Consider the following 10,849-nt stretch of genomic DNA (forward strand, 5'->3'; position numbering starts at 1 on the left):
AAGACCTCCTCAATTCCACCTACACGCCTTCCATTGAGGAAGCAGGGCCTGGAGACTCTGAGGCGGATTCTCCAATCTCTGGGGTCGAAGTCACTGAGGTAGTTAAAAAACTCCTCGGTGGCAAGGCCCCGGGGGTGGATGAGATCCGCCCGGAGTTCTTAAAGGCTCTGGATGTTGTGGGGCTGTCATGGCTGACACGCCTCTACAACGTTGCGTGGACTTCGGGGACAGTGCCTCTGGATTGGCAGACTGGAGTGGTGGTTCCCCTCTTTAAGAAGGGGGACCGGAGGGTGTGTTCCAATTACAGGGGAATCACACTCCTCAGCCTCCCTGGTAAGGTCTATTCAGGGGTGCTGGAGAGGAGGGTCCGTCGGGAGGTCGAACCTCGGATTCAGGCGGAGCAGTGTGGCTTTCGTCCTGGCCGTGGAACAGTGGACCAGCTCTACACCCTCGGCAGGATCCTCGAGGGTGCATGGGAGTTCGCCCAACCAGTCCACATGTGTTTTGTGGACTTGGAGAAGGCGTTCGACCGTGTCCCTCGGGAGGTTCTGTGGAGGGTGCTTCGGGAGTACGGGGTGCCGAGCCAACTGATAAGGGCGGTTCGGTCCCTGTATCACCGATGCCAGAGTCTGGTCCGCATTTCCGGCAGTAAGTCGGATTCGTTCCCAGTGAGGGTTGGACTCCGCCAAGGCTGCCCTTTGTCACCGATTCTGTTCATAATTTTTATGGACAGAATTTCTAGGCGCAGCCGAGGCGTTGAGGGGGTCCGGTTTGGGGACCTCAGCATCGCGTCTCTGCTTTTTGCAGATGACGTGGTGCTGTTGGCTTCTTCAGGCCGTGATCTCCAGCTCTCGCTGGAACGGTTCGCAGCCGAGTGTGAAGCGGTCGGGATGAGTCCAAACCTCCAAATCCGAGTCCATGGTCCTCGATCAGAAAAGGGTGGAATGCCCTCTCCGGATCGGGGATGAGATCCTGCCCCAAGTGGAGGAGTTCAAGTATCTTGGAGTCTTGTTCACGAGTGAGGGGAGGATGGAGTGTGAGATCGACAGGCGGATCGGTGCAGCGTCGGCAGTAATGCGGACCCTGTACCGGTCCGTTGTGGTGAAGAGAGAGCTGAGCCAAAAGGCAAAGCTCTCAATTTACCGGTCGATTTACGCTCCTACCCTCACCTATGGTCACGAGCTATGGGTTGTGACCGAAAGAACGAGATCTCGGATACAAGCGGCCGAAATGAGTTTTCTCCGGAGGATGTCCGGGCTCTCCCTTAGAGATAGGGTGAGAAGCTCGGTCATCCGGGAGAGACTCGGAGTAGAGTCGCTACTCCTCCACGTTGAGAGGAGCCAGATGAGGTGGCTCGGGCATCTTATCAGGATGCCTCCTGGACGCCTCCCTGGGGAGGTGTTTCGGGCATGTCCCACCGGTAGGAGACCCCGGGGATGACCCAGGACGCGCTGGAGAGACTATGTCTCTCAGCTGGCCTGGGAACGCCTTGGGATCCCCCGGGATGAGCTGGATGAAGTGGCTGGGGAGAGGGAAGTCTGGGAGTCCCTCCTAAAGCTGCTGCCCCCGCGACCCGACCCCGGATAAGCGGAAGAAGATGGATGGATGGATGGATGGATGGATGGATGGATGGATGGATGGATGGATGGATGGATGGATGGATGGATGGATGGATGGATGGATGGATGGATGGATGGATGGATGGATGGATGGATAGTAAAACCAATAGATGGTAGTCAAGCTCAGCGGGACTATAGGTAGAAAAATACGGTACTGTACTGATACTGCACATTTGACAGTGCAGGGAAGTGCACTTCATGTGTGTCCACTCTAGTAATTTGCATTTGCTCACCAGTAGCCTATACACAGTGATATTTTGTCATACAAGAATTTACTTTCGCAACAAACCAAAATCTATGAGAATGTTGCAAGTGGCCTTCCATGTTTTCCCCAAACACAGGAAGCAGTTAACATAGCAGCAAAGCCTTTTGATTGCAATGTTCCACTGACAATGTTTTCTTTCCGTGGACAATGCTGATTATAGGAGGATTGCGAGCGCAAGTGAAGATTCCGTTTTATCCAATGACTCATTTCCGCAGTGTGTTGTATTTCAATCAGACAATACCACACCTCATTGAGCATTTTAAAAGGACCTCAGGGTAACACTTCACTTGCCTTCATATGGTTTTAAATGAAACCAGTTCAGACTTCAAGAACACACATTGCAGAGCCATTGTTACTGCTCTTGTATAAGCAGGAAGTGGTTGTTTTCATGATTACACATTAACACTTTGACCAGTGTTTTATTTTCCCTGCTCCATTCCAAATGGATAATCATCTTTGTTTCTCTATTAATCAAGGACATTTTTCAGGACTGCTCTTCAAATTATTTGTTGCAATAGCAGCAACACATCCATCAGCAACAGGAAATTATTGTACTGTATCTCTGGGTTTCATTTTGGATTGAATGGGTGGGTGAACAGTCGTGGTTTATTAGCATAATTTGTTCCTTGTCTGACAAGCCATTTTCAGTGCTAACCTCTAGACATGAAGAGCATTGGTAACTAATTGTTACCCCCATGGCAACCCATAATACAAAGGCCTTCACATTTTTACAAGGAAGCTCAACATCAGTGTGATGCAAAAATTTGTTTGTGTTGTATAATTCAGTAGTTTTCCATGAGACTAACTAAAATAAAAAACAGGAACATACTTCTTTTTTTTTCTTCAAAATGTTTGCAATAATAGCCACAAAATGACTGTCCCTTCACAATGTTGTAACATCTTTGTCTGACCAACTATTAGTATACAAAGGTTAATTTTCGATATGTTCCTTATAGCTCCATCTACACTTAAAAATATTTGTAAATAAATAAGCAGTTTTCTTGTTCACATTATGGGAAGTGTTGCAAAGCAATCCAGTGCCAATAACAGATTTTTTCCTAAGGGGCCTCGTATTGCTATCATGGTCATGCATCTGGAGTAAAAAGTGTCTTAAATGGGGAGAAACCATCTTGCATATGGAGGGAAGGAAGTTAAAAAACACCCGCAGGAAGGTTTTATGTGCCACTTGCACATCCTCTGGCCTTTCTGGACTGGCTTCACAGGAAGTAGTTGATGACTTGCTTATCATTTTTTTCCTTGTTCCTTCATAAAACAAATCTTGTTAGGCTTAGACAGAGTACCGTATTTGCCGGTGTACAGGTCGACTCGGTGTTTAAGTCGACCCCCTAAAATTCGACGGAAATTTACGATTTTATGATATATCCTTTGTATAAGTCGAGCTCAATTGTTGCATTATATTAAACTTCAAAATTCAATATGTGAAATTTATTGACGAAATGTGTTCAAATTCCGGGAGGCCGTGCGCATGCGGCTGTTTATAAGCACCGCGGAGGAGATCGCGGCCGGCGAGCTCGCGCACGCCGCCCGGCACCAACGGGAGGCCGGAAATAGCTCCAAGCCGAGCGGATCGGCACTTTATAAGCACCGCGGAGGAGATCGCGGCCGGCGAGCTCGCGCACGCCGCCCGGCACCAACGGGAGGCCGGAAATAGCTCCAAGCCGAGCGGATCGGCACTTTATAAGCACCGCGGAGGAGATCGCGGCGCCTCATTGGACTTCCAGCGGCCGGCGAGCTCACGCACCCGCCCGGCACATCCGGGAGGCCGTGCGCACGCGCCAAGTGGCCGAAAATAGCCCCCGCCGAGCGGATCGGCTGTTTATAAGCACCGCGGAGGTGGTCGCGGCGCCTCATTCGACTTCCAGCGGCCGGCGAGCTCGCGCACCCGCCCGGCACATCCGGGAGGCCGTGCGCACGAGCCAAGTGGCCGAAAATAGCCCCCGCCGAGCGGATCGGCTGTTTATAAGCACCGCGGAGGTGGTCGCGGCGCCTCATTCGACTTCCAGCGGCCGGCGAGCTCGCGCACCCGTCCGGCACATCCGGGAGGCCGTGCGCACGAGCCAAGTGGCCGAAAATAGCCCCCGCCGAGCGGATCGGCTGTTTATAAGCACCGCGGAGGTGGTCGCGGCGCTTCATTCGACTTCCAGCGGCCGGCGAGCTCGCGCACCCGCCCGGCACATCCGGGAGGCCGTGCGCACGAGCCAAGTGGCCGAAAATAGCCCCCGCCGAGCGGATCGGCTGTTTATAAGCACCGCGGAGGTGGTCGCGGCGCCTCATTCGACTTCCAGCGGGCCGCGCACTCGCGCACGCCGCCCGGTTCAAATTTTCTAAGTGCAACGCACAATGAGATGCATGAGAAACGGCCTTGGTTACCATCTCATTTGAAGCGATGAATACGAAGTTAAATTTTATGACTCGGTGTATAAGTCGAGGTCGATTTTTTTCGGTCGATTTTGGATCGAAAAAGGTCGACCAATACACCGGCAAATACGGTAACCTGTAATTAAAGTTCTTGCAGTTTCATCAGGTAAATAGATTGCCTCTTTTCATATTTTTAATTGATTGTAGTTTTCAAATAATACAAAATTAAAACAATAACACTGAATATTTGGCTACTTTCCAACATGAATAATCCATGCTACCAAGCTAGCAGCTGTGGCTGTGTTAGTTTTGTCCAAGAGGGGTGAGGTGAGGTTAAATTAAAACTTGCTAGCAGCTTCAACATCTTCAATGTTCCTAATGTGCATATTGTTACAATGGCTAACAGTAATATTATATACAGTATAATTTTAGGAATAAAATCTGTCTCACTTTTGATGAACACTTGGGCTTAGTACACTACTGTATTTCAATGTTGGTTATTGTATGTGAAAACACTATAGGCCGTACTTAAATATTCTTACATTCATTGAGTCCATCCTTCCATGTACTATACTTGTCCTTATTTGGACAGCAGGTGAGCTGAAACCGATCCAAACTGTCTATGGGGGAGAGGCGGAGCACAGTCTCGACTAGTCGCCAATCAATATCAAATCACATACATTCACACTCACTTACTCACCTATAGACAATTTTAAAGTTTTACAACCAAACATAGTGAGAACATGCAAACTCTTCACGGGAAACCCGGATCCAAGATAAGAACCCCAGAACTGTGAGGCAAGTGAGTTAAGACCAAGATAGTTTTTATTTGAAGAGTGCAGTTTTATCTCCATCAAGAAGCGCTGCCAATGCACCCTTGCTGCTGGGCTTTCCCTGCTTGGTCCACAGTTTATATCCAAAAAGTCAACAGTAGATCGTCCAACAACCGTCAAGCCCAAGGAAATGTTCAGCCCAAATTGCAGCTGACTCTGGCCGGCTGCCTGTCTGAGTCGCTTTATCTGGTGGTCCAGTCCAACTGCTGTGCGTGTTCCTCCCTCCTGCAGGCAGCCTCGTTGTGTTGGCAGCAGATAAGAGCAGCCAACAGCTCAGACAACAACTGTGAAGATACTGCATTTTTTTAACAGAGACAACAGCCATAGGATGCAAATATGGAACATCACTTTGTGGCTTGATAAGTGTTTTATAGCATAGAATAGAATACAAACCCCCTTACAATTTACATTTCGTATATGTACTGATGAACAATATAAATCATTTATATCAGAGATATGCAAAGTATGGTACCCCGACCACATGCCCTGCTTCTTTCTTTAGTCTGCTTCTTTAGTTCAGGCCACTGAGCATTTACTTTATTCCCACTAGTATACCATTTACTGCATTAAACCCCCCCCCCCAAATTGCTTAGTTAAAATGTATTATTATTTACATTTGTTTGGTTTTGTCTTTACTTAATTAAGAAATTGGTTAATTTATTTTGTAAGTAATTTATAAATAATAATAAATACTGTACATTAAATATTCATTAAATAATTGACTAATTAGCCTTAACTATAAAACTGAGAATGAAATATTCTTTAAGCTATTAAACAATTTTTTAATTTATTGTAAAAATAATCTAAGCTATGACTAGGCCGCCCAATCATGTTTTTTTGGGTCACAATATTTATCAACAATGTATGAAAGATACATAGCAATATGCAACACTAATTAAAGTCTATAAACGTCTACATTTTCAAATGATCACATTACATCACCTTGCCTGGGAAATCACAATGAATCGTTACTGATTAGCTATTTGTAGAACAGTTTTAGGGCTACAAATTTGGACCTTGGGGGGCTGGCTGCCTCGGCCTATGTTGGTGACTTTTAACCCAAATACTTGGATGAAAAAAAACTCTTATCTCAAAAACATAAAACAAATGAAAAACAGTAACCATTTCGGCCCTAACTGAGCGTGCCTTCCGCCGACGCACATCATCACACACCGTCGTATGTCAGGTCGGGTCGTCGTAAACCAAGAACACCCTGTACTGAGATACATTGTGTTTACCGCAGTGTATGTTTCATGCAAACCCATTTCCATGTCTCATTATGAAAAGTTAGGAGCGAAATCTAATTACTGGAAGCACGCACTCACCTCTCCACACACGCGCACGTTGGCACTGAGGGACTCATTAGTGTCAGTCACGACGCAGCTCCTCGCCTGACAGGACAGGACAAAGCTCAGGCTCAAACCGCCGCTTTAAGGCTCATTTCCTGCCATTGTCACACAGTCGTGAGCAGGAAGAGGCAGACCTGCGAGCCTTTTGAGGGTGGGGGGGTGGGGGGGGCGCTTAATGTGCGTATTTAAACACGATGCATTTGGACGAGAATGCAAGGCACGTTCACCACCGGAGCGAGCTGACCTTGTGACTGAAGCTGCGCAGAAACGTGCTTGACGGAATCAAGAAACGATAACAGCGGTCTACAGCAGCATCGCTTCTCTGCTGTCTGAAATCATCTGATACACGCGCGCCAAAGGAGGCTATCGTCGAGGTTTTCGGAGGTTGGGGGAGCAGGTGCTGCACCCCCCCTGCCGGATCCAGTCGTTTGTGGAGGAATGTCGTCCACCATCGAGAGGAAGACGCTAGAAGCCAGCGAGTGAGTGTAACAGTCAAGATGAGCGTTCAAATGTCAAATTTTCCTGTATGCTACAATAATACATGCTTGGTTGGCTTTGTAGACCTAAACAAGTTTAATGTGGCGCGGAAGTTATGTGAGCAATCGCAAAAGTAGGTGTAGTATAAACGCATCAAACTTTACTTTCGCAAATAATGTACTGAAAAGTAGAGTTCCTCTTTGTCCAATGTTTAGCCAATAACAAGGTGGTTTGAGTTTACAAACGGCGCACAGTGAACTTGAACTTGTGGTAAGAAGTCGTCGTCATACGACAAGAAAGGCTCGCTCAGTTATTCAGTTTTTTAAAATTAAACATTTTCCTATGGCCGAGAAGTGTTTCTCCAAAATATGTACTCTATCGAACAGTTGTGCCAAACCTCAAATGAGAAATGTCTTCCTCGTGTGGATGGCATCAAAACTACACTGAGTAAATTAGTGATGATTTTTATTTGATTTGTGTTACAATCAAAGGGGAATTCAACTACAAGACGCATAAATCATAAGCACCACATGACTTGTGTGTGCTATATATTTACTTGGCACAGGGAGCCGGTGGACGAGGTCCTGCAGATGCCTCCTTCTCTGCTGACGTGTGGTGGCTGCCAACAAAGTATCGGCGATCGCTTTTTCCTGAAGGCCATCGAGCAATACTGGCACGAGGACTGCCTCAGTTGCGACCTGTGTGGCTGTCGCCTCGGAGAGGTCGGCCGCCGCCTCTACTACAAGCTGGGAAGGAAACTATGTCGCAGAGACTACCTAAGGTTAGCCTGCTTTAAAGGCCTAGAGACATCCCTTTTTTTTTCAATTATAATGGAATTTGATAGAATGTATAAAGTGAACACATTTGCCGCATTGGAAATTAAAAATGGACTCCGATTACTAAGAATAAAGCTAAAATGAAATGCCAGTTTATCGATCGGGTCCCGCGTGAAGCCACACTGGCGGCGCCATTACTGTGACGTCACAAGTTGTACATCTGGATGTCAACAAACCCAAACAACATGGCAGATGATAGCGACCGCTCCGTTTCTAGCGGCAATATTAGCATCATTTTATCCGATTCAGAAACCTCTTTTGACGCAGAATATGATGAATCTAGCAGTTCACTTGGGCTGAGCTGAGCACATTTTCTGAATTTTGCCCCTCCCGTCACTCTGGTTAGGTTGGCATAGTAAAAAGTGCTCTTGGGGGCTTTAGAGTGCCGAGTTGATCTCGGCACATGAAGACATGACCACCTGCAACGTTTGGTTTAGGTTTTATAAGCATTTTTAATTTTATTGCTTAAATCGCATTTTCTCGACGAGCTGAGCACGTTTTCTGAATTGTGCCTCTCCCGTCACTGTGGTTAGGTTGGCATAGTAAAAAGTTCTCAGGGGGCTTTAGAGTGCCGAGTTGACCACTGCGCATGGAGAAATGAACATCTGCAGCGTTTGGTTTAGGTTTTAGGCGCATTTTTAATTTTATTGCTTAAATCGCATTTTTTTGACGAGCTGAGCACGTTTTCTGAATTGTGCCCCTCCCGTCATGCTTCGACATACTTTTCAAAGTCTCAAAGTCTCCTTTATTGTCAATTCCTCCGCATGTCAAGACACACAAAGAGATCGAAATTAGGTTTCTCACTATCCCAGGGTGACAAGACAGAGTTCACAACGCACATACAAGTAAACAACACAGGAAAATTAAAACAAGAAGATGAACAATAAGAGTGATAGCACGCTAGCCGCTCCCGATGCACAGCAGAGTCGGGAAAGATGACAGTCAACCAGGCCACTGTGAACACGAGCACACAGCAGGCACGCACTGTCTGGTTCGTGGATCCTATCAGGCGAACGCAACCCATCTTGTCGTCCCGTGTACGAACGTACGCCAGGAGAATGGAAGGCACGGCTAGGCAAGCTGGGTTGGCCGCAAACCTGGCCCGATGGTCTCCGCGCTGGCCCCTCTTCTCTATTTGTTTACATTCACTGAAGCTAAACGCGTACAACTTGAGACGTCATGAGACGTCACTTCCGGCTGGCGGCTCAGTGCAGTCAAACTCGTCTGCGCGGCAAATTTAAATTATATTTTTCAGAGCAACAGCTTCCTTTTCGTTGTTTCGATCGTCAATTTATATTTATAAGCCCACAAGCTAACTAAAACCGATTTATACATATACCGGTGTCTCTGGGCCTTTAAAGAAGACATTTAAAAAAAAGAAACATCCCCTCAATTTAAAATGTTTCAGTTAGCCTAATTAGCATAATTGATGTGCTTGTCAAAATACCTCAAGAATTGCAGCACAGTTAACATGACTCAGAAACCCTGAAAAAAACTATGTATAAATATTGGGGAAGCCCCCCCCCCCTGCAAATATTCAACTGTACTTTTAACTTGTAATACAACCAATCACCGCTAGATGGCAGCCATGCTTACTGCATTTACTCTGGGTATTATACTGCGCTATACTACCTGAGTAGGTCAAAGAAAAATATTTTCTTCTCGCGGATTTGGAATGGGATCATAATCAGAACAAAGATAATACCTCAATGGTATTATAATTTACTCTTTTTACGTCTTCCTTCTCTAAGGCTTTTTGGTCAGGACGGCCTCTGTGCTTCCTGCGAGAAGAGGATCCGAGCGTTCGAGATGACCATGCGTGTGCGTGACAAGGTCTATCACCTGGAATGCTTCAAGTGCGCCGCTTGCCAGAAGCACTTCTGCGTTGGCGACCGCTATCTGCTCATCAATTCAGATATTGTCTGCGAGCAGGACATCTTTGAGTGGACCAAACTCAATAATAACAGTATGGTATAGAACAACCTAGAGCTGGTTTTGCAGAAAAAAATTAAACTATACAGACTTTTCCCAGCCATCATGCAGGCTTTGAACTGCCTCATTGCTTCATGCGAAAAATGTTTTACACAAAAGAGAAGGAAGCTCATAATATCTGCACTATGACTGGCAGCTTTATATCTCAGGCCTTACAAATGCAAAAAAACAAAAAAACAAAAACAAAAAAAAAACAGTTAACATACAATAACAAGTATTTGTTAATCTTGCCGGACTTTAGCCAATCGGAGCAAAATTACAGCAATCTTCTAATAATCATTGTAAAAACTATTTTATTTGTCTATACTATGTTTGCACAAAATTACATAGATTTTGAACTGTTTAAATTTCCTAAAAATCTGCATTGATACAAGTATTATGCTAGATGATCTGATGAGAATTATAACTCTCTAAAGATACATTTACAGTGTTTAGAAAGTTTTTATTGATTTATTCAATAAATTATTTTTTTGGAGAAAATTTTGCCAGGGCTGTTTCTTGCGTGCATTCACAATACAAGAGCAGTCGGGGACAATCTTCATTGACAGTATTCTACCGTATGCTTTACATTTACCATGTTTAGCCACAAGAGGTCAGTAAAAGACTTTCAAATCATAATTGTACTAAGTTCATCTTGTTTTTCCCTTTCAAATCATGTCCATCAAACTTGGATTGGTTTAAAGCAGGCATGTCAAACTCAGTTTGGCTCTGGGGCCGGATCCAGACTTTCTGTTCTCAGGTGGGCCGGATCAGTAAAAGAATGTCAACTCCAAATATTTTGCTTTGTTTTTCAGTACTATGCTTTATCATTCAGCCTACATTTGTAGCCTACCCTACATATTATAATCACGGATGACAAGGAATCTTTTCTAAGCACATTTTTTTCACAAACAATGGAAAAAAATGATTTCATGATTCACTGGTTTATTTTAACAATGAAGTGAATGCAGTTTTACACCTGAACCAACTCACCACACTTAACAAACTCAAGTGGGAGCTATGAAAAAAAATATTCTCGCCTTAATTGTCGTACTGCTTTGAAATAAGTAAAAAAAGAAATACAAAATAAAAGTTATAGCAGTGCATGCTTATACTACAT

At 45.3% G+C, this 10,849-nt stretch overlaps 1 protein-coding gene and 1 long non-coding RNA gene across 2 annotated transcripts; one reads left to right on the top strand and one right to left on the bottom strand.

The window, feature by feature from the left end:
• Positions 1–5,070: 5,070 nt before the first annotated feature.
• Positions 5,071–6,583, bottom strand: LOC125970711 (uncharacterized). The gene is made up of 2 exons (XR_007482249.2): positions 6,422–6,583; positions 5,071–5,380 (listed from the first exon to the last, which is right to left on the bottom strand). It is a non-coding gene; the product is annotated as an uncharacterized lncRNA (long non-coding RNA).
• A 46-nt stretch (positions 6,584–6,629) lies between these two features.
• Positions 6,630–10,230, top strand: lmo2 (LIM domain only 2 (rhombotin-like 1)). Its single transcript, XM_049723285.2, has 3 exons — positions 6,630–6,924; positions 7,488–7,703; positions 9,510–10,230. Exons 1-3 carry the CDS (start codon positions 6,884–6,886, stop codon positions 9,733–9,735), a joined length of 483 nt encoding a protein of 160 aa, XP_049579242.1. The 5' UTR covers positions 6,630–6,883; the 3' UTR covers positions 9,736–10,230.
• The last annotated feature ends 619 nt before the right edge of the window (positions 10,231–10,849 follow it).

Source organism: Syngnathus scovelli, chromosome 6 (assembly GCF_024217435.2).
Source record: "Syngnathus scovelli strain Florida chromosome 6, RoL_Ssco_1.2, whole genome shotgun sequence".
In the NCBI taxonomy this organism is placed as follows: domain Eukaryota; kingdom Metazoa; phylum Chordata; class Actinopteri; order Syngnathiformes; family Syngnathidae; genus Syngnathus; species Syngnathus scovelli.

Coding starts and splice junctions, on each gene's coding strand:
- lmo2 (XM_049723285.2), top strand. CDS start 6,884: ATGTCGTCCACCATCGAGAGGAAGACGCTAGAAGCCAGCGA. Junction 6,925..7,487: donor AAGACGCTAGAAGCCAGCGA/GTGAGTGTAACA, acceptor TACTTGGCACAG/GGAGCCGGTGGACGAGGTCC. Junction 7,704..9,509: donor TGTCGCAGAGACTACCTAAG/GTTAGCCTGCTT, acceptor TCCTTCTCTAAG/GCTTTTTGGTCAGGACGGCC.